At 44.5% G+C, this 23,869-nt stretch overlaps 1 protein-coding gene across 2 annotated transcripts in view; it reads left to right on the top strand.

Annotated features, from left to right (window-relative positions):
• Window positions 1-23,869, top strand: part of LOC143385185 (guanine nucleotide-binding protein subunit alpha-12) — a 92,755-nt gene that overhangs the window by 24,063 nt on the left and 44,823 nt on the right. The window contains exons 2-3 of one of the 2 annotated variants that reach the window (XM_076840520.1): window positions 1,199-1,340; window positions 20,976-21,191. In XM_076840520.1, coding sequence (XP_076696635.1) covers window positions 1,199-1,340; window positions 20,976-21,191 — 358 coding nt within the window. The remainder of the gene's footprint in view (window positions 1-1,198; window positions 1,341-20,975; window positions 21,192-23,869) is intronic. The other variant, XM_076840521.1, reaches the window with a different exon arrangement.

Raw genomic sequence — 23,869 nt, 5'->3', positions numbered from 1 at the left:
GAATCTCTTACTAGTTAACTCACAGTTCTTGGGTAAGAAGTCTGGACGCAGTGCAGCTCAGTCAGTTGCTGTGCGTCCCACAAGTCAGAAATGATCGTGTCAGCTGGGCCATGTTTCTTTCTGAAGACTATTAGGAAGAACTGGCTTCCACTCTCACATAGATTGTGTCAGATGTCCACCCACTGTGGCTGTAGGGCCAGGACCTCTCCCCAGTCTTGCACAGGACCCCTGTACCTCAGAACCAGCAGGGGCATGTGCGATGCTGTAGGTCCTGGGAATCTGCTTGACTATTCCTTCTTCATTGACTTGTAAGGACACATGCAATTATATCAGGACACAGGTGATCCAGGATAATCGCTTTATTTTAAGGCCAGCTGAGGGGCAACCTTAATTACATGTGCACAATCCTTTCATCTCAGTGCCTAGATAGTGTTAGATTGAGTAACTGAGGTTACCTATAGAATCCCCAGCCAGCAGTGTGGGCCCACCTTGTGGTCTTGTGGGGGAGGGCCACTAAAAGTTAAGGGACTGCTCAGAGAGAACAAGTACAAACAGATGATCAATCCTACAAGCAAGGCTGGTTTGATGCACCTCTCCTATTTTTATATATATGAATTAATTTTTTTCTTATTGCACCTAGAGTCAGTTTGTCTAGCCTCTGGTCCACTAGTTCTTGGTTGGAGTGCTTTTGCTCCCCAGGTGATGCTTGGAAATGTCTGGAGACCTTTTTGGTTGTCACAGCTGGTGGAGGTATCAGCACTTAGTGGGTGGAGATGCTGCCAAACACTCTGGTACGTAAGACAGCCTCCGAGTCAAGAACTACCCAGCCCAAAATGCCCACAGTGGGTGCCAAGGCCAATCCTTGTCTGTGTCAGATGATCGAACAATCTACATGGCAGGATGGCTCTGTGTGTTGACTGTTAATGTCCTTAACAATAACTTCCCCCCAGAAACTGCTGAACCCTGACATACCCTTTAAGTCATTGTATAGTCATTCCATGTTCAATGAATTAATTTTAATGTATTGCATTGAATTTTAGTGCATTTGAAATGTTAAGGGTTATTTTATGGTGTTCTAGTACATTTAAAACTAGTAACTTACTAGTCACTAGAGGGCAGGAAGGAGGGAATATAATAACCATCCCAGCCATTCATCGCCCACAGTTAAACATGATAATATCTGTCATGTTTGCTTCAGGTGTGTCTTCCCCTCTGTCTGCATCCAGTGTTTCTCCCATGCTCCTTTCCTCTCCGACTCTAGCACTGGAACCTGCTTGGCCTGGACTCAACCTCACCCTCTCCAGCTCAGGATCATTCATTTCACAACACCTGAGTGCCAGGTACTGTCCTCAGCTTTGGGAACACAGTCGTTGCTGTCATGAACTTGTACTCTTGGGGGTGGGAGGTTAGAGACAAGTAAGTAAAGAAATATGTTAAGTTAGATGATAAGCCATCTGAAGAATGATACAGCAGGGTGAGGGAGTAGACTCGTGCGGAGTGGGTGTGGTTATGTGCTGTCTTAGGAAGCTGTGCTTGGTGTGTTAGCAAGGACTTGCAGAGGAACCCAGGTGCTAACTTCTGGGGAAGGTGCCCCAGGCAGAGGGAACAGTGATGGGATGCTCAGGTCTTATGTGCCTGGGGTTTGTGGCAGTGGAGAGGCCGGGGTAGGCCAGCAGGTTGAGAAAGGGAAGAGCCAGCCAGTGGATGTGGGGGCAGTGGGCTGGCCACAGCTCACTTAAAATGGAGCAGGATGGGAAGCCGCTGTCTAGGTGAAGTAGAGACATGAAATGATCCAACTTAGGCCTTTAAAAGGAGGACTCCACGAAGTTGCAATGCTGAGCCACAGCCTGGGGGACACAGTGGTGCAGATGCGCCCCCTGGGTTGTTCAGTCTGGGAGGAGGAGTGCATAATAAGAAATCTCAGGGATGCGTTCTGTGCGCTTCATCATTCCACAGGCCTGTTTTCTCATCTGTGAAATGGTGGTAATAATCTTTGTTTTCTCATGGTTGCCCTTACAATGGAATGAGTTGAGAGCATCCAAGACTTTTGCTAGACACAGCAAGTATCCGATTAGAATTAGCTCCAGTATTCTTATTCTTTTTTGAGCATTTTTTTTTTTTTTTTTTTTTTTTGGTACCAGGGATTGAACCCGGGGGCATTTAGCCACTAGCTACATTCCCAGCCCTTTTTTATATTTTATTCTGAAACAGGGTCTTGCGTAGTTGCTGAGGCTCTCTTTGAACCTGGTATTAGTGGTATGTGCCACCATGCCTGGCCCCTCCAGTATTATTCTTACTATGATGGCTGCCACCCTTCCCCCAGAGACAGCCACTATCACAAATTTGATATTTGTTCAATATATAATTAATATCTATTATATATAATTTGTATATAATTTGTTTGATATATAATTTACATACTCACATATAATTTGTTTCTAAGGATTCATATAAATGGTGTCAAATAAATTATTTTCCTAGCCTTACATTTTCATTCTGTCCACGTTGATACATGTGGGTCCAGTCTGTTCTAGCCCTCACATAGCTTGCCATAGTTTGTGATTCATTCCCACACTGATGCGCAGCTGGGTTGTTTACTGTTTTCTCTGTGACCAACAGTGCTGTACTGTGTCCCTGTCCACGTCTGCTGGTGCACTGTGGCCAGTCTCTCTGGAGCGTGTACTTAGATGTGGGATGTTGGTTCTGAGCTGCAGGCAGTCCTAGCTCCTAGGTGCTGCCAAACACAGTTTCTCAAGGAAGGTCTTAGTCAACGTAGCTATTAAATAACCTGGAAAACCACATTACTTATTTTAGATTAATGGAAAATTCACCATAGATAGATTATTGGGACTTAGCAAATATATGTGCTACAGAAAGGAGGAGAGGAGTAACATGAAATGTACCTGGGATTTGTTTTAATCAGGCACGGTAAGACTGGAGAACATGGACATGACCATCATGAAAGAAGGAGCTTATATTCATAGGTCCCTAGAAATAGGAGGCAGGGGAGCATGGGGAAGATGTGGTCAAGAAGAAATGAACAAGGCAGGATAAACAGTTGGGGACTGGGTAATTTGCATCAGATAGTTTGCGTCCTGCCGTGGTTGTGAGGTGGTCCCTGATTGCCTGGGGTGACTGGGCCAGAGGAACATCACCTCCTGCAGTGTAAGGGTCAGGTGGAAGGGGGTCCTGAGTTTGGGCATGGATTGGTTGGCTACACGTGAAGAGCTTCTCATAAGGGAATCAGTTCTTCCTGTTCCTGGACGGGGTGGTGTCTCCAGGATCAGCAAGGCCCCAGATGTCAAAGCACCATAAATGCAGAAAGTAGAAAACATGATTAATACCAGAAGTTATTCAAAGAGAGTTATGTCACAGTTATGTAGAACTGAGAAACATGAGGGCAATCATGTTTTCTCTGCAAACTGTACTGTTCCAGGCTCAGCTGGGCAGAAGTTGGAAAGCACAGCCACTTGAGGGGACTTGGAGGTATTCAGCCTGAGCTCCAACCCTGGAGATGCTGATTCAAGAGCTCTGGGGTAGCCAGGCATAGTGACCAGGCCTGTGATCTCAGCAATATTTTGAATTTCATCAATATAAAAATTTGTTCTCTTTTATTGTGAAGGTAATGATGTAACATTCTTGATAGTGCCTACTGGCATGCAGAGCCTGCAGTCTTCACTATCTGACCTTTACAGGAAAAAAAAAATGAGAACTTCTGGTGCTTTAGCTTCTTCCTCTTAGAGTGCCTTCACCTTGTATTAGCAACCTTCAGGAGCAGGTAGGCGAGGCCCCTCTCCCCCCTCAGGGCTTCTCATCCTTAGCTGCATCTCCCCCAAGGAATTTGAAACTGACCCCAAAGCTCTTTTTTTTTGGGGGGGGTGGTCTGGGGTTTGAACCCAGGGGTACTCTACCACTGAGCTACATCCCCAGCCTTTTTCATCTTTCTTTTGACACAGGGTCTCACTAAATTGTTTAGGGCCTTGCTAAGTTGCTAAGGCTGGCTTTGAACTTGCAATCCTCCTGCCTCAGCCTTCCAAATTGCTGGGATACAGGTGTGCACCACCACACCTGGCTTAGAGTTCAGCTTTTTGTAATACAGGTATACTGATAAGAAGTGGGGAATTCCTTCTGGAGGGAATAACATTTCAATTCATTCAGTTCATTGCAGTTCAAAGTTAGTGTTCCTGACCATCAAATCAGTGAAAAACAATCCCCAGCTCACAGGCCAGATGAAGACAAGAGATAGGATGGGTTTGGCCCACCTGCCCCCCAAGAGATAAGCAGTCAGAGTGTCTGAGGGGGGGCATGATCAGCCTCCTTATTCTCTGTCCCAGGCAGCTCTTAGCTCAGGGTGGTGAGGGGAGAGACTTGATGTTGTTCTTCGGTTTTGTGAGAGTGCAATATAGACCCATTCATGCTGGTCTGAAGTTTTGCTGGCTTCCACCTTCAGATTCAGACTGAGTTATAGGCTGTGTAACAAAGTTCAGCCCAGGAGAAGACCGTCTCAGATGACCCAGAGCAAATGTGAATGCCAGGGCTTTGAATTTGAAAATTAATTATGAAAAATTAATTTCTTAAGTCTCCATAGCCGAATGCACTGGGTTCATACTTGATGAGTGTAAAACCAAAAAGCACGACCAGGAGACAGAAGAATGGAGAAAGGCTTTATTACACCAGTGAGGAGAGCGCTGGAATCCTTGAAAGCCACAATCTCCCTGATCAAAGAAGGCTGAAGATTTTATCAGGGAGCCTACATGTATTCATATAGGAAAGCACAGGAGGGGATGGGCATACTCCTGAGCATGCCCAGTTTGAGGTCATCAAGTACCTATTCAGGAAACATGGCGGACAGGAACACTTTTGGGCATACTTAGTTCAGTATTCTAATGTGTCAAGTTTATTCCAGGTCAACTAAAAGGAGTCACAGTGGCTTTGGCCTTGGATGGTTCCTATTGGATTTTTCCAGAGTTTTAGCTAAAAAGAAAGAAGCTGGAAAGTATATCGACCGCCTTTAGGGGGTGGCGGGTATGCAAGGGAAGGAGCCGCCCCTGAAGAGCCCATCTTGCTTGGCAGTCAACATCTGGTTTCCCAAGGTCTGGTACTGGGGTCATGGGGAAATGGAACCTCTGTTGTATTGTCTTTTGGGCCAACTGTGGACAAATCTGAAAGCAACTTTGTCTTTCATACTTGGGTAAACAAATGACTAAGAATGCCAAGCTCCCAAATGCAAAAATTGAGTCTACTCTGGTAAACTTTCATAGATTTTATTTATTTTTTACTTTTATTTTTTTAGTTGTAGATGGACAGACACAATACCTTTATTTTATTTGTTTTTTATGTGTTGCTAAGGATTGAACCCAGTGTCTCACACATGCCAGGCAAGCTCTCTAAGATTTTTTTTTTTTTTTTTTTTTGATAAAGTGACTCTGACATTAAACCTCTCCCCATCCTAAATTATTTTACAATGTTTTCCAACAGTAGTCCAGGGGATATCTAAAAGAGCCACGTGGAGCCTGGGCCACCACCATCGCCCTGCGCCCACCTCTGCTGTGACAGTTCTCTCTGCACACGCTCCTGCCGCTCTGATGTGGTGTTTAGTTTTTCGGAAATGCTAGGCTCAGGGCCTTGGCCCACGAGATTCCTCCCACCAGGAAAGCTCCTCCTGCTGCCTTCTGCATGGCCTGTTCTTCCTCCTCTGAAGGTCATCTTAAGGGTCACCTTCTTAGAGAGACAGCCCTCCCCTGCAGCAGCCTCCTTCCTCTAGCAGGGTGGTTCTCTGTGGAGCAGGGCCGCCCTGCCTGTCTGTTGATTTGCTGTTTGTATTGCTATTCCCCAAGCATGTACTCTTCAGGAGGGCCTGGGTCACATCTGTCTTGTTCACTGTGGTCTCAGTGCTGCCACAGCACTGGGCACGTGGTGACTTTGGGGGTGCACTGAATTGAATTGATGAAACTGCTACCGGACTGCAGCAGTGTCCTGGTCACCCGTGCCTTACGGGGAGTGTCTGTTGTTAGACACCAGGAATAAAAAGGTGGATGCATCACAGGTACTACACTTAGGGGGCACCCAGCCTGCTAGGGAGGCTGAGAAGCCAATTCAGGTTTCCCTACCAGTTCAGGGGACAGTCCACACAGTGCTGTAGCGGGCGAGTCAGGGATCCTTTCCAGAAAGAGTGTCAGGCACAGCTGGTAAACTTGACAAGGCTGTTACATATAAGGAATTCACATCTGGAGGGAGATTTGACAGAGTACCTTTTAGATTCCTTCCAACTCAAATTTTGTGCCATGGGAGAAAAAAAAAAAGCGAGAGAGAGAGAGAGAGAGAGAGAGAATAAGGAATTTTGTGCTGGGGGATGTGGTTTTAAATAGGATAGCCCTCACTGAGGAGGACTTTTGAATAAATACTCATAGTTTCAAAAGAAATCCTCCCAAAGTCTTGGCTTATGGACTTGATGTTATTTGTGAACTTGGATAAAAATGGTGAGGGTTATTCCCATATCTTCAGTTGTCTTTAGTCCAGGTTATTGGAATTCTTAAAGACACATGTTGGTTTGCATGGCTCACCCATATTAGAGAGGGTAGTCTGCTTTGCTGAGACCCTGATCCTGCTGCTGATCTAGTTGAGGAACAATCCACAAACAGACCCAGAAACAATGTCTTTTGGGGCCTGGCCATTGTGACACGTGCATTTAGCTTCACAGTCTGTTCCCATCTCATGAACAAGGACTCTTCAGACACACCCAGTGATAGCGTCCTGGCTGGGCACCCCTGGCGGGTCATGTGACACGTGCAGTTAACATTGCAGTCTGTCCCTGTGTTATGGACAAGGAGCCTTTGCAAACAAGCGACACAGGCACAGACACAGACTCCAGATCTTGTCTCTAAAGCAGCCTACCCCTCTCTGGGTCCATCGAGTTCCTTGCACTGGACACTTGCTGCATCTCCATTTTCATTTCCTTCCCAGGTTGGTCTGTCTCTTGTTAGGCATATTTTGTCCCCCCCCCCCCCCACTACTTGAGAGCTCTTTGTCCCCAGCTTCTACCTCTGAGGCATAAGGACATCCCAGTTCACTTCCTACAGGTGTCCTTCATTCCAGGTCTCTTTATGTCTATCCCAGCAACAAACCTCACAGACTGGGAACTTCCGCTTCCTCTGGAGGGAGGAAGAGGAGGCAGGAGACAGGCCAGGAAGGAGGCATCACTGGAAACCTGATAGTCTATACTGTGGCACCTTATCCTTTTTTAGATAACTTTAAAAATAAAAACATCACTCTGCGGAGAAGGAGCATTCTGTTTCACCAAATCCTATAAATATTTATAACTTTGAAACCTTGTTTCATGATAGAGCTGGAAAGCATAAACTGAGCCCTCTTACTATTGGGGGTGAAGCGTTTATATCTGAAAGGTCACTCAGTTCTGTTGATTTTATATATGTATTTATCCTTAAATCAATTTTTTTAAAAAAGCCAAATAAGTGTACATTGTTTACCAACTTTACCTTTAGTTAGAGGTAGAGTTTTCCTGGTAGTTGTAGTAAGTGTCTGCATTCAAGTGGCTTTGGTCAGGCACAATCATAGAAAGGTCTGCCCGAGTGGGACATCAAGCCCTGATGTTGGCAGAGCACCAGCATCTGAGCAGCTGTAGGAGGAGCAAGTAAGCTAAGGAAAGCCGGGTCTCAATGATTTATCATAATTTTGAGGAAAGCAAATGTGAATCTTTAAAGGAGGAACTATTAATTTCTTGGAAATGGCCAGTGGGTTTTTTCATAGAATTAGTAGCAGGGGGACTCACTCATTTTCAGGCTTCTGATGGCAAGCAGTCCACAATGCTGGTTCTGTGTGCACTTGAAGTCCAGCACAGTGTTCTCTGTGCTGCTGCTGGGACATCTGCACACCTCAGTAACTGGTGCTTCATCTGTTGAATACTGGACCCTTCCTACCTCATGAGGAGGTGAGCTGGGGCTTTTCCCTAGTTCTTGATGAAAGGTGCTTGGTTGATGAGTGGATGCTGTGGTCAACAATCCAGTGGTCAACAATCCCTTGCAGGGAGCCTCAATCTCAGCACAACATGCTGCTGACGTGACCTAGTGATCAAAACCATGGCTGAGCTCAATGTAGTCTGGGAACTTTTGCTGAGCGTGCCCACTGGGAGCTATTAGAAGAAACCTGTCCCTTCCATACTATGACTATAAATATGCAGTGTGCATTGTGCACTTTCAATTAAATTGATCTTGCATCGCAGTCTTGTCTCAAGTGATTTTTGGAAGAAGTTTTTATAGTAAACAAGAAAGTTACTTTGTCATAAAATTCATCTTAGTAGCCGAGCACAATGGCATGTGCCTGTAGTCCCAGCTACTCTTGAGTCTAAAGTGGAAGGATCAGTTGAACCCAGGAGTTCAAGGCCAGCCTGGCAGCACAACCAGACCCTATCTTTAAAAACAAAACAAGCAAATAAATTCATCTGAGGAATAAGAAGCAGCAAATGTATACTCCTGCACCTTTGGAACGTGTTGGCTCATCTAGTTGTCCTGGGCTTTCTCTACACAGTTGGGAAACCCGGGTTCCTGCATTGCCTGTGCTCTATGGAAGTTGGTGTGAGAGCAGCCTCTTGTGTGTGTTTTGCGCACAACGTGGGCACTGTGCTGTGTGGACCAGGAGAAGGGGCACGTGGTCCCATGCAGAGAGCAGGTTCAGGTAAGCACAGGGAGGGGTTAGCCCTGCCCAGTGCTGCACTGAGCTCCTTCTGGATGTGAAGTCACGTCCTGAACCTGCCAGGGTCTAGCCCAGGGTCTTTGGACTGGGTTTCCTGTAAGCTTGTATTTTCTTTCAAATTCTGATCTTTTGCTGCTGGAAGATGAAATCCCCTTACTGACTATACAGGAAACATGTGTTTCTAATGATTCCCTAGAGGCTGAGCTGCTGGCCTGGGTGTTTTGTTGAATTAGAGCTGACCAGGGGCCCCACCTCCACGTCTTGTCTCATTATCTTGCAGCAACTGCTGGATCCAACATAAAATTATCGTCATCTAGAGCTAAGTTGCTCCTAAAGAACATGACATGATGAGTGATAGTAGCATTGCTAATACTAGTGGTATTATTGTGCCCATCTAGGGTTCTGTGGCCTGAATATGTTCTCCTAAAATTCTTATGTTGAAATTCTAACACACAAGGTGACAATATTAGCAGATATGGGTCCTTTGGGAGGTGATTAGGTAAGAAGGGCAGAGTCTTCTAGTGGGACCCCAGAGAGCTCATTCACCTCTTCACCATCGTGAGGAAACAGCCAGAAGGCACTGTTTGTGCACCAGGAAGCAGCCCTTACCACTCACCACATGTGCTTGTGCCTCATTCTGGGACTCCCAGCCTCCAAACTGAGAAATTTCTGTTTATCACTTCCCAGTCTGTAGTACTTTGCTCTAGCAGCCCAAATGCAGTAAGGTATATAGCAAACTCTGAAAACTTAGATGCTTTGTAAGAGGTCCCACTGCTCCACCGTGACCCCTTTCTAGTATTAAGCCATTTCCCAGTGAGAGTGACTGCCGGCTGAGAGACGTGGCACTGGAGGGCTGCCCCCGACTCAGCAATGCCTTTAAAGGAGAATCTGAATTTTATTAATCATAAAAGCATCTGTATACTTTGAAAAGAAATAAAACAGATGTAGGAAATCGCTTCTCTGTAAATACAGACAGTCACTTCACAGTTTTAATCTACCTGCAACAGCAAATTAAGCTGTCTTCTTTTTGGTTGAGCTTTTCTTTGACATGAAAAGGAGATGTATATAAAAGGAACTTCCAGATCCACTATACAGCTACTTTTTAAAAATCTAGGATGGGCCCATATTGCTAAGCTCATTATTGAGTACTTATGTGGGGGATGCCCCATAAAGTGACTCATAGTGTTTAGTTTATGTACCATCAATCAGCTTTGGTGCAAGGCGATCAAATTGCTCTAAATATCTCATATAAAAATACCTGCAATTGGGCTGGGGATGTGGCTCAAGCGGTAGCGTGCTCGCCTGGCATGCGTGCGGCCCGGGTTCGATCCTCAGCACCACATACAAAGAAAGATGTTATGTCCGCAGAAAAAACAAAAAAATAAATATTAAAATATTCTCTCTCTCTCTCTCTCTCTCTAAAAAAAAAAATACCTGCAACTCTAGGAATCCCTTGGTGCAGCCCATGAAGGAGCAAGGCTGGCTTGCTCTACAGGTGGGGACCCTGGGAGCCCTCACTCTTCTCCCCACACTGGGCATCCACTGTGTGCCAGCCCCAGAATGCAGGAAGCAGCAAAAAAAGGAAAAAAATCTGCCCCTGCTGACCGTCCAGTGAGGGAAGAAATAATAAACAAGACAGAGTGACCTGTGACGGGCATTAGCTAAGAGAAACAAAAAGCAGGGAAGGTGTGTGGAAAGGTGGGCATAGCATGTGTGTGGATGTGATTTCATACTCTGCAGGGAGAACCTTGCTCAGGTGACAACAGGAGGAAGACTAAGGAAGTGAGCCCTATGGAGATCTGAGCTTGAGAATTTTAGAAACCAGATATATAAAGGCCCCAAGGCAGAGACACGAGGCTGGGGAGTCTAGAGTAAAGCAAATCACAGTGCTGAGGAGGAGGAAGAGAACTCAGAGGTATCAGACCATGTCCTGTGGACCTTCTGGGCCTTTGTGAGGCCCTGGGCTTTTGCTGTGATGTGATGCAGACCTTTGAGGTTATGAACTGATTCGGTGTAGCAGGCCGACCTGGCTTCGGGCTTTCAGAACAGACGGACAGGGGCAAGTGTAGACATGAGGAGACCAGTTGGAAGGCTTGGTGGTAACACAGGTGAGAGAAGATGGTGGCCAGGCCAAAGCAACAGTCTAGGAATGGCAAGAAGTAGTCAGGGGCCAGCGATTGCTACAGGTGCATGCCAGATGGGTGGGATGTGCCACTCCCAGCTACAGGCCACTACTGTGCTCCCACAGGTACAGGCCTGCAGGAGCATGGGCCTCCTCTGTCCAGGACAGGCCCTTTTGACCTCCTGACTCCAGTCCTGCAGGGTGGCTAATTCAGACTGCCACCAATGGCCAGTCTGCAGGGGAGGCACAGGCCACAGGGGCACAGTAGGTGTCTCAATCACTGCTTTTGGTGATCTGCAGAGGGTTCTGATGTAGTTTTTCCAAAGACACAGTGGGTGACAGGGTCCTGGACTCCTGGGTCGAACTCAGCCAAAGCCGGGATTAGCTGCCCAACAGGACTGCTGTGTACACTGCTGGAAACCACCGTGCACGACAGCCTCTCTGCCTAAAGAAGAGCTGGGGCTGAGCCAGAAGAAAATATATTAACAGATTCCCGCATCAGACACTGAACACTGCAGAGCCCAACGCTGCTGTTCTGTAATGAAGTCTCATTCAGGACGCTTGTTTTCAGCGTCCAGTCCATGGAGGGCAGAAGCCTGAAGGACGGGGTTGTTGCATGGCAGCCTGAGACCTAAAAGGAAGGAAGCGACTGAGTAAAAAGAGCTTTTTTAAGTGCTTTATCTCATAATCTGCCAGAGCCCCCACCCGGCAAAGGAGCACTGTTCCCAGGAGTTCTTTCTAATGAGCAGAGTAGCCATCCTCTCTCCCGAGTCTGTTTATGCCTGAGACTTACCACTTAATTTGAAATGCTGCAGTGTGACAGTTGGGAACGCATCTGCCTGATGCTGATACTTAAATTTATTGACATGCCCAAGTACATTTCTGACACTATTTACGTTCCCATTGAGTTTATTTTCTGCAGTAGTAGTTTTATCTTCTTTACGCTTCTCTCCAGTTGGTTTTATCATCAACCCAAAACCCCACCAGATAATTTTTTGCTGTTTTTTTGTGTTTTATTTCCTGCAGTGCTGGGGATGGAACTCAGGGCCTTGTACATGCTAGGCAAGGGCTCTGCCATCAAGCCTCCCTTGGTCCCCTCCAGATGGTTTTAGGGGCAAGGAAGAAGTATAATGAGCAGGCTGGTTTGTTATTCTGGCTAATCCTTGCCTCTTACACTTTACTTAAAAGCTTCATTATTTCAAAGGGATTTCTGTTCATATAGACCATAATTAAGGTTAACTCTTCAATCAAATTCAAGACTCTCCTGATTTTAAAACCTCTAGAAACTCAGGCTAAGTGTTTTAAATTTGTTCTTTATGCTGTGGCATTAAAAGTTTCATTGGAAGAGTTGGCTGAATCAGATTCTCTAATTGGAAATCTAAGATGCACGTGAAATTTAGGTATTTTGGCTACCAAGTAGTTACTTTGTTATTTTATCTATTATCTATTTTATTATTTAATAATGGCTATTTTACTATAAATAGGAATGAGATAAAAATTAACATATAAAATATAAAAGTGAATATAAAAGCTTATTTGAAGTATAGAAGCCAAATATCTATCAATTTTTCTTTTTTTTTTTTCTCCTACTGTGGATTGTTGGGATGTATTTGCTAAATTATTTTCGTTTTAGGTCAATTAGCATGCTCTTTCTCTGGGCTTCCATCTGAGGATATGCCTGCCTAGATGTTGCTGGAGAACAACTTTAGTAAAGCAAATAAATCAATTCAAAACACAAACTGGGGAAGTTAAAGGAAAATAAGATACAAAAAAAGTATAAATGTGTAAATTGGGACAACCTTTCCAGAGAGCAGTTTAGTACTAGTTATCAAAAGTCTCAAAACTGGGGCTGGAGATATGGCTCAAGTGGTAGCGTGCTTGCCTGGCATGTGTGCGGCCTGGGGTCGATCTTCAGCACCACATACAAAGATGTTGTGCCCACTGAAAACTAAAAAATAAATATTAAAAAAATTCTCTCTCACTTTCTCTCTCTCTCTCACTCTCTTTAAAAAAAAATGTTAAAAAAAAATGTCTCAAAACTGTATGGGTTTTGACCTTGACCTTCTGTAATGCAGCTTCTACCAACTCACCACAAGAAAATAGTCAGATATGTGCAGGAGGCTTTGCATGGTCCACACTTTGGAAATGCCTCCCACATTAATGAGGGATTGGTGTAACTTTAGCATGTCCCATGTGTTGACCTACTGTGCATCAATTCTAATCCTGAAAAGATGGAAGTAATTAATGGCTTGGGAAAGTGATAGTGATGTATTGTTAGAAATGTTCTTCTAGGGCTATAAAATGTATATATTGGGCTGGGGTCATGGCTCAGTGGTAGAGCACTTCCCTAGCACATGGGAGGTTCTGGGTTCAATCTTCAGCACTGCATTAAAAAATAAAATAAAGATATTTTTAAAAGATGCAGATCTATACACTCTTTAAAAAAAAAGTATATACTCACAAAGAGAATTTCTAGGAAGAATGAGATAGTTAACATTCCAACATGTTAATAAATGTTATTTCTAGGTAGTGATGATTTTGATGATTTGATTTTTTATGCATTTCTCTATTTCCTATGTTTTCTACACTAAAAATGTATTATGTGTATAATCAGAAAGAGGCAGATTCCATTTTTAGAAATGTTACCATACAGCAATACTGTCCAATAGCAATATAATGTAAGCCACAAATGTGAGCCACATGTGAACTTTAAATTTCCTAGTAGCCTTTAAGAAAAACAAAAAGAAACAGAAAAAATCAATTTTAATATTATATTTTATTTAATCCAGTATATTCAAAATATTATCACTGCAACAGGTAATCATATTAACAAAAAGATGTTTTGTTTACTTTTCATAGTGAATTTGAAATCCATTATGTATTTACAGTAATCTCAATTCACACTGACCATATTTCCACCTCTTGGTGGCCACTTGGGGTTATGATGGAGCAGTCAAGGGATATACTAAAGTGCTGCCGGGACAGGGAAGTTCTACTCTCTGGAGATTAGACAGAAGTAGAATCTGAACTCACAGAATTTATTGACTGAGCCAGGCTTACAGCATATCCCATACCTCTAGATTTTAATTACTGTTTTGTAAAAACATTCTGCAGATTCAAAGGTCAACTCAGATCTGGTCTAGTCTCAGCGCCTGCTGTTGGCTGTGTGATAGCAGCAGTATGGGCCACCTCTGCCTCTTGCTTCTCTCTCCTCTCATTCCCCAGGCATACCCACTCATAGTATAGATGTAGCTTTAAAAATCCTAGCTTCAGACTAGATCATGCTTTGTGGCTGTGGATGGCGGCTTTGTACTTGTTTTCTCATCTATAAGGAACATTCACCTCATGGAGTTATAAAGATTAAACCAGCTAACAGATGTGGCATAGTACCATTAACAGAGCAAGCACCAAGCATGTGAATGGTGTGCATTTTTATAGCTTCTCTGAACCAGCCCTTTGTTTGTTGGACTAGCATGCAGTTTATGCACACCCGCACTTGCTTGTGTACTTGACATCTCCATCAGTACTTAAAGGCTCTGTGGGAAGGCTTTGCAGGTACTTTTGTGACCTCTGCACCTACATTTATTATTATATGCCTAGGGCTGAATGTGATGAGGTTTGGCTAAGTCAGGAGACTGTCTTTCTAAGTGGATGTTAACTGTGTATCTTTTTCAGCATCTTAAGTGGAAGAAAGTATGTGATAGCTCCATGGGCCATGCCTCACCTTGCAATCCAAGATGGCGCTGAGTAATGGGACATTGCTGGGTTTCATCAAAACCAGCCTAGTTGTCAGACACAGTGGCACACACCTGTAATCCCAACTCAGGAGGCTGAGTCAGGACGATCCTAAGTTTGAATCCAGTTTCAGTAACTTATGAGGACCTACATCAAAATTTAAAAATAAATAAATAAAAGGGTGAAGTGCCCCTGGTTTAATCCCTGGTATCAAAAAAAAAAAAAAAAAAAAAAAGGGAGGGGGCTAGTGATGCTACCCCCAAAGGACCAAGGTTTCACAATTTCTCACACCTCACATTGTTCCTTTCCACTCTCTTGTCAGTGCCTCACAAAACCCAACTTGCTACAGTTGTACTCTGATTCTTGGCCAGTCTGCTAGATTTGAAGGAGTGGGACATAGGAAAGGGCCTCGTAGCAGGCTTATCTATAAGAGTCTGGCCCCATGACTCTCAGCCCACTACCCACAGGGGGAGAAAGGGTTATGGTTGGGACCCATCGTGTGTGTGTGTGTGTGTGTGTGTGTGTGTGTGTGTGCGCGCGCGCGCGCGCGCGTTCGCACATATGAACATGCAGATGTGTGTACATGTCCATCCAGATTTAGCTCTCCTTATATAGGGTATCTATTTTAACCAAAACAAAAATTCTATGCAATACTTACCTTTGCAATGTACAGTTTATTTAGATGTTTGCCCTTATATTCTATTTCATTTTTTTTAAATGTCTACTAAACTATTTCACAGCGGGCATCCTGGCTTGAATTTGAAAACACTGAATTAGCACATTAAACTAGATACCTGTATTTGCAGGCTTCTTTTCCTCTTGGAATGATCTTTAGCATTTTTTTCCTCACGTTTCTCTAATATTTTATATTCTTAACCAAAAGGCTTCATTTCCTTCTTGTAGCAGCATTCATCCAAATAACATTTAGTAAAATATTTAAAAAGGGTCCAAAGGTTATAGCCTGACACCTGAAAGAACGGGAGGGAAAAAACTTGGTTTATGTATGGCTCCCGGACGTGATTTCAGAAGTCCCCTGAATGCCAGCCCTGGATTTCTGAAACACATTCTTCTTCCACATTCCAGTTTGGAAGCTCTGAGGAAACCTGAACTGATGCTGAATTCCTTTTTTCCTTTTTCCTCTGGCTTTCAGGAAAAATTGTGCTAGTTATCTGAAAAAAAATCAAAGGATAACTGTAGCTTCTCGTGGGCACATCCTGAACCTATGGTTTTCCCATCATTCCATTTATTTCCTGAAAATCTTTCTGAGATTTCTCACTGCCTTGTGAAATTCAGCTTGTCAGTAACTGACCCAGGTGTCCCTGCTCCCGAGCTACCTTTCTGGGGACTAGTAGCAGCTGTCTGGTGACTGTGGCCTGCACAGACTGTGCTGGGCTGCCATTCTCTTAGCTCTGTATGGGTTGATAGGTGGGACACGTGTCTTGTAGCCCCACCTACCACATGGGTCTGGAGGCAGCCCTCCAACCTCCAACCTTGCCCTTTTTCAAAACCTGTTTTTTCCCCATTTCCTACAGAAGTTCCAGATTTCTTAGCTCACCCCAGTTTGTCTTTAAACTTCTTTCACCAGGGTGGTGACTTTTTTGGCTGTCCTCCATCTTGCTCTAACCTTCGCTTGCAGCATTTATCTCAGGACTCTGCATCTGATGGCCTGTGGCTCATCTGCTGTCTCTGTCCTGCTGCCCAGCTGTTTTGAAAGTGCTCGATGTAGAAGCCACCTGGCACTTTGCTTTGCCCAAGGAGAGCCCTTGAGCTTTAGTTGGTAGCACTCTGTGGGTGGCTTTCCTGGCAAAGCAGTATGCATTTGTCCCAGAAAGCAGCCTTGGAGAGCCAGGGTAGGTGCAGGCAGGGGTGGCCAGCTTGGCTGCAGCCAGCTTCCCACTGGAAGCTGCTAGAAACTTTGGGGCCAGGCTCCTCGCCTCCAGCTTTCCTTTCTCACTCTCTCTGACCTTTGAATAGAAGGTACCCTGCACTTCGGTTCCAGAGAGAAACCAAGAGGAGTGTCTGTCTTTGTTGAATTCATTAATTTAAAGAAATGTATCCTGTTTACATTTCTGGCAGCCTTTCTTTGATTTGGATGGTGGCCAAAGGCAAACAAGTCAGCCTGGTGGAGTTAAAGCATGGAGCTTTCCAAGTACGCAGGCCTTGGCCAAGTGCATGCTCAAAACCGGAAAATGGCCTCAATGTAACTGTCTCGTCCTATAGAAAAGGCTTGTTCTATTTACTTGCATTTTATATCCAACTTAGCTGTAGTATTTATTGTGGGAAGGTTTTAGTGGGGAGTAGCTACTCTAAAAAGATTTGGCTTGATTAGGAGCTAAACTAACAAAATCTATTTGGAAGTGAAATAATAGGCTTTACAATTTTTGGTCCTCTTCCAATAAAACCAACATCTCCCCACCACCACCACCCATCTACATTCCCCAGCAGACTGGGATATATGCTCTGACACGGAAGTTCAAGTTGCTGGATTTATAAGTTGTCTTAAAAATGCTCTTTGAGCTGTTTAAAGTGTTACATTGTATTGAGATGAAGTCATCAAACTGCTTGAGACTTTAACTGTTTGTATTTGCACAACTGAGAAAGTATAGGATTATCAAAAAAGTTAGGATTTGGGTAACACTGTTGATGAAGGCTCTCCTTTGTTGTAAAGGAACTTAAGTCTGTTGTCTTCTGGCCTGTTGTTTTTTTTTTTTTTTTTGTTTTTTTTTCTATTTTCCAGTAGGTATATATGAGTTTTAGGATTTACTTGGCTTTTATCTTTCAGGAAATTGGTTTTTTATTGGAAAAGACCAGGCTATATTTTTTTTTTAATCATAGCTCATTCTTATACTAGTATCTGACTGAAGACACTAGCAACTCTTATGAGTCTGCAAGATAAACACAATGTCACCAAAGACCTGAAGCCCCAGAGATAGTCCACATGTCCCTCTAAGAAGGAGAAAGAGTGGACTTGGAACTTGAGCAGATGTCCCACAGCAGAAAACTTCCCTAGAAGTCTGTTTGGGAATTTCAGAATAAAGTTGGCAGGGAGCAGTTTTTGACTTGAATAATTTAAGTGGGCCAAAGAGAGCCATCTTTTCTCCTGATGCCTTTCCTGCAAACTAAGTGAAAAAGATACAGAAAGTGGACTCCAGTTAACTGTAGTGATTCAAAGTTCATCATTAATTTTGCAAACTGCCATGATTTTTTATAAAATAAGGAGTCTGTTCTTCATGGCTAAGTGCAGCTGGTTGGAGTAACTGTGGCTTACTCAGATGGCATCCAGCAGGGGGGTACCAGGCTACTGTCAGGTGTCTACTATGTGTGTGTAGCCAAACCGAGGTCAACCCCAGATTTCATCTCTGACAGAAATGATACTCCCCAGGGGTTGTAGATTTTACTGGGAGTGAGGTCATACTCCTTATGAAGCTAAACAGTTGTATAAAAATAGCACCTGAAAGGGTACCGTAAGGGTCAGACAGTGTGCATATTGAGGTGCATTGGCAGGGCTGGTAGGTGGGCTGGTTTCCTGACTCGGGGACAGGCAGAGGCTGAAATCCTGTCTAGGATTTGCCAGTCTTGGGACTGCATCCACCAGGACAGGAGGGGTCCTTTCTCTGACTTGGACAAAGGCTTCAAGACCCTTTGCTCACATCTCATCAGAGAAATCAGTGCTGCCTTCTGCATGTGCAGGTAACTTTTGCTGTGCATGATGTGGAAAATTGGAATCATCTTTGTTTTCTTGAGTTCTCAGACCTGTGAATATATTGCTCTTTAGGGAAGGCTGAAGATCACGGTGTAGTCAGAGAAAAGAGGTGAGATGGGAGCATTCCAGAGGCAGCAATGTGGAGAGTGAGGAGCAGGAGGGAGGAAAGTGGAGGGCTTGGCTCAGGTCCCCCAGGATGGGTTCTGACCCACTGTTGCCCTCAGTACAGGAACCAACCCTTCAGAAAGCTTGGCTAGAGACCCAGCTCTGATTAGGAGTTTTCTGAGCCTTGCCTTTTCCCTTGGCCTCTAGTAACCTTCCCTTTCCACACCACATAGTCAGGGCATACATTACTGTGACTGCTATTTAGCTTCTTAAAAACTTTATTTTGAAATAATTATAGGTTCATAGGAAGTTGCAAAGATGGTATAGGGAGGTATCATCCAGTTTCCCCCATAGTTATGATGTACATAATTACAGTACAATATCAAAGCCAGGAAACTGACACCAGTACAGTGTAGGAGGGGTTCTGTGCCATTTTATCACCTGCATAGATTGGTGTGGCCAACAGTCAAGACCACAGAGATCTCTTTAAGAGAATCACATAGTTGTGACATTTTGAGATTGACTTTTCTCTTTTGACATCATGTGCTGTAGTTCCCTCCAGATTGTTGCGTGTCAATAATTCTTTTTTATTATTAAGTGGTATTCCATAGTATGAATGTATTGTAGTTCCCAGTTTGGGGCTCATGGAAATGAGGCTACTGTGGACATTCCTGCACATGCCTTTGTGTGGACCTCAGTTTTCATTTCTCCAGCACAAACACTTAGGATTGAGGTTGCGGCACTGTGTCATAACCATGTGCTTCGTTTTCAAAGAAACTGTCTACTTCTGTCCACGATCTGTGCTGGTTGTGTTCCCATTTCTCCGCGTCCTCACTGCCACTTGGTGGTGTCACTGCTGTTCCTTCCCGCTGTTTCCCAGCATGTGGAGATGGCTCCTGGAGGTCCGGCCCTCTCTGCTTTTCCCTTTTCTAGCAAGCATGAGCCTCTTCACCTGCTGATTTGTCATCTGCTTGCACTACCTGCAGAGATATCTCTAAGTGTCCTGTGCCTGTTTTCTAGCTGAATTTTTAAAATTTATTTTGCTTTCTAAGCACCAGTTTTCTTTTTGTTTTTTCATTCCATGTGTTTTATTGGTACCTTATAATTGTACATGATGGGATTTGTAGTTACGTATTCATACATGCACACAATTTAACAATATAATTTGGCCAGTGTCACTCCCCAACACTCTCCCCTCCCTTCCCACCTTCCACCTCCAGTCCTGTTCCTCTACTGATCTCCCTTTGATTTTCATTATATCTCTGATCCCATCCCATACCTTTTTCTCCCCTTTTTTTCTCTGTAGCTTCCACATATGAGAGAAAACTACCCATCCCTTGACCTTCTGAATTTGGCTTATTTCACTTAACATAATGGTCTCCAGTTCCACCAATTTTCCTGCAAATGACATAATTTAATTCTTCTTTATGACTGAATAAAGTTCCAGTGTGTATATATACCACGTTTTCCTTATCATTTCATCTGTTGATGGGCTCCTAGTCTGGTTCCATAGTTTAGCCATTGAGAATTGTGGTGCTGTAATCATGGGTATGCAGGTATCGCTATAGTAAGGTGAACTTTATTTTTTAGGATAAACACCAAGGAATGGGTCACATGGTGGTTCCATGCCTAGTCTTTTGAGGGACCTCCATACTGATTTCCTATAGTAGTTGTACTAATTTACAATCGCTCCGACAGTGTAGAAGTATTCCTTTTTCTCCACATTCTCTCCAGCATTTGTTATTCTTTGTATTCTTGATGGCTGCCATTCTCCCTGGTGTTGACCCTGGGGTCCTCTGGACTGGAGGTCAGGGTCCCACCCAACTGTCACCTGTTTGGTTTCCAGTTGGAAAGGCAGACACTCTGTGCCCTGTGCTACTCTTCAGGGTACCAACCATGTAAGAGAGCACTCTGGGGACCTCAGAGAACTCCACCTCCATAGACACTGTCTTGCTGGACTCTGCTCTAAGAATGATGAAACAATCCAGCTCAGCTGGCAGCAGAGACGGACGACCCCACAGCCAGAGGCCTTCCCTAGTACTGTTTCATGTAGGCTGCTTCTCCATCCCCTTGCCCTGTGAGGTGAGAAGGGACAGAAAATGCTCACTTTTGGTTTTTTAACAGTGAAGAAATAAGCAAAATATGGAAAGCAGTTTCTCTTCACCCCAAACAGTGGTGGCATCATCCCCAGGACGTGGTCGAAGCACCTGCCGAGGAAGGGTTTGTCTTTCCCTGCTGCATGGCTGCCAGTTGCCAGTGTGTTTTCTTACCCAATTGGGACAAGTGACTGCAACCTTCTGATTTCTGGGAGCTGCTGGATTTCTGACTGCACTGCTTCCTCCCCCCTCTCAGTGCTTTTCATATACATGTAGGAAACGGTGGCCCATTTGGGTGGTGGTGTCCACACCTGTCTCATAGGGTGTGGTCCCAGGAGTTGAGACATTGGTTCCACAACAGAACAAACCAAAGGCAAATCTGGTTGCAAGTTCCACAGCTCATGAGTTTTCTGCTTTCTGACAGTCAGCGCCTGTACTAAGGTTCTGTATTTTGATGTTGTCTCAGAGCACAATTAAATCCTTTTTCCCTTCTCTTATTTCCTAGGGCTCAAGGGTACTTGTTGATGCACGGGACAAGCTTGGCATCCCTTGGCAGCACTCTGAAAATGAGAAGCATGGGATGTTCTTGATGGCCTTTGAGAACAAGGCAGGGCTGCCCGTGGAGCCCGCCACCTTCCAGCTCTATGTCCCAGCCCTGAGCGCGCTCTGGAGGGACTCGGGGATCAGGGAGGCTTTCAGCCGCAGGAGCGAGTTCCAGCTGGTGAGTGGCCTCTCACTTGACAAGACCGTTTTGACCTTTAGCAGAATTTCCTTATAAATTATGTGAAAGTATAGGCGAGCTGTCTGTTGTTATAAATCCTGGCAGAGGCTAACGGAGCCACCAAAGGGTGCTGCACAGTGCACTCAGGCCAGAGGCATGTTTGTATCCAGGTAATGCAAAGGGGTGCGACCCAGGAACTCGGACATCAAGAAGGTCTCCTCCGTTGTCGGAAATCAACATCCCCTTAACACAGCTTTCTGGCTGTGATGTGTGGGAGATAGAGATGGGGGTGGGTGTTTCCAGATCAATCTGGGGAGCTGATCTCTGACCCCTTTTGACCTGCTCTCCTCAGATTCATTCCTTCCACTTTACAAGCTGAATGTGTTACAAAGCCTAGCTATTTTAGTCACTTAGACTGCTTTACCATGCAAAACTGTAACCAGAGAACTGGAGATGCTTTGCGTTTTTGCCCTTTGGTTTTTCCTCAACTGCCCTTTAATACTGACAGTATGTAAGGAGAAGCATGGGTTGCCCTTCTAACCAGGTCTGCCATCTATGCACCCAGGGTCCATGGTATAGGGTCACCTCCTCTTGCCTTCCCTGATCCCTTGTCCCTGGCCTTTCTTCATAGTTTGCTATAATATGTATTTAGACAGTGCAGACTTGTGTTCTACTGATTTTCAAACTATAAAAACTATTTCTTAGGGCACATGCCATCTGCAGGTTTCCTTTTCACTCCACCTGTTGAAGTCCCCCCACTGTGATCTCTGTTCGTCCACTGTCATGTGAGGATGTTCCACGTGTCATCATGTTTTTAATTGTTTTCTGTGTTTTGCTGTTACAAACTGTTGTGATCATTGTTGTCTGTCTCCAGATGCTACGTTCAAGGGCTTCTCTAGGATGTATACCTCGGTGTAACTGTCAGATCCTGGGGCACATGCATCTTCACGTAGACAAGATACTGCCAGAGTATTTTCCTGAGTGGCTGTAACAGTTATTGCCTCTGCCAATAGTGGAAGAGGGTTCCAGGTGTTCCACAGACGGGCCAATATTTAGAATTATCAGGCCCCCAATTTTTAATTGTATCTCATTATAGCTTAGTTGAAGTTGCCCAGAGTTTGTTTATACAAACAAAATACATACGCATTTTCTCTTCCGGGAAATGCCTATTCATGTCCTTTGCCCTTTTTTGGGGAGCAGGGGTGGAGGGGTTGAACTCAGGGTCACTTAACTACTGAGCCACATCTCCAGCCCTATTTTGTATTTTATTTAGGAACGGGATCTCACCGAGTTGCTAAACGCCTCAACCATTGCTGAGGCTGGCTTTGAACTCAGAATCATTCTGACTCAGCCTCCTAAGCTGCTGAGATTACAGGCATGCGCCACCCTGCCCAGCTCTTTTGCCCATTTTTTTCTGAGTTTTTTAAATTTCCGCATTCAGCCAAGAAATTCTGCAGTGCACCAATGACCCTTGCAGTTCAGTCTCTGCATGCTTCACCTCACTTCCTGCAGCACTAGCATCTTATACAACCATAGTCCACTGCCTGGAACCAGGAAACACACACTGGTACAGTGTTTAAATGTCACCTGTTTGTCCTCTGATGTCTCTTGTATGCCAGAACCAGCTCTGGGATCTTCAGTGTGTTGTCTGTGCCCTTGGTCTCCTTTGTTTTGTGACTTGATCTTTACTTGTTTTCCATGACCTGGAGACCTAAATAACACTGGCCAGTTGCTTTTGTAGAATGTCTCTGTTGGGTCTGTCTGGTGTTTTCTCATCATTAGCAAGAGCACCATGGTAGTGACTTGTGCCCTGCCCAGAGTACTGTCAGGAGGTGTGTAGTGTGGATATGTTCATTGCTGGTTACTTGGTTAATGGGGTGCCTGCCAGGTTCTCTGTGTTGCTAGCACATGTCTTGGGGAGGTGTTTGGGACAATGCACATATCCTGTTTCTCATCAAGCTTTTGCCCACTAATTTTCATCTTAAGGGAACCTTAAGGATGACATTGTCCTAATGCTCGTTCATTTGCATATTGTTTCTCAAGTTAACTTAATAATTAAGGGAAAAGCATGAAAAGAAGCAGAAGATGTGGTTACCATAGAAACAAAAAAATCTAAATCGTGTTAAAGGCAGGAACATAAGAATCAGCTGGGAGAACATAAGTTAGCGTCCAAGTGTGGAATTTGGGGGGGGGTAAGTCTTTTCCCCCATAAGCTCACATGGTCTGGGAAAGATGATTCTAGTCTATTCAGAACTGGAATTGGAAGGAAATTGCTACTGTCGATTGAGGACTTACCAAAGAAGGAAATGTAAACATCCAGAGCTGATTATTCACAACGCATGTCCAATAAGCACCCGCCCAGGAAGTCAGTGTGTGCGCTGGTGGTTTCCTCAGACTTATCATTTGCCTTGTTCCTCTGGACACAGTGTTTTAGAGCTGGAAAGAACCCCCAGCTTAGGAAGTCAAGCTCTCGAATTGTTTCAGACTTGGACACAAGCCCAGAGAGGTTGTGGCTGGGTTGAGGTCACATCTGGTAACCACTCTGAGAAATTGGGGCCCAAAAGCCCAGTCACTTATTTCTCCCTGTGTTCACTCCCTCAACACTTTAGAGCACCTACTGTGCGCCAGATACTCTGCTCCATGCTAGGGATACAGCAGCAAGTAAGACTCAAGACATG

The sequence above is a fragment of the Callospermophilus lateralis genome, chromosome 19 (assembly GCF_048772815.1).
Source record: "Callospermophilus lateralis isolate mCalLat2 chromosome 19, mCalLat2.hap1, whole genome shotgun sequence".
Classification (NCBI taxonomy): domain Eukaryota; kingdom Metazoa; phylum Chordata; class Mammalia; order Rodentia; family Sciuridae; genus Callospermophilus; species Callospermophilus lateralis.
This window is presented reverse-complemented; position numbering and strand designations above follow the sequence as displayed.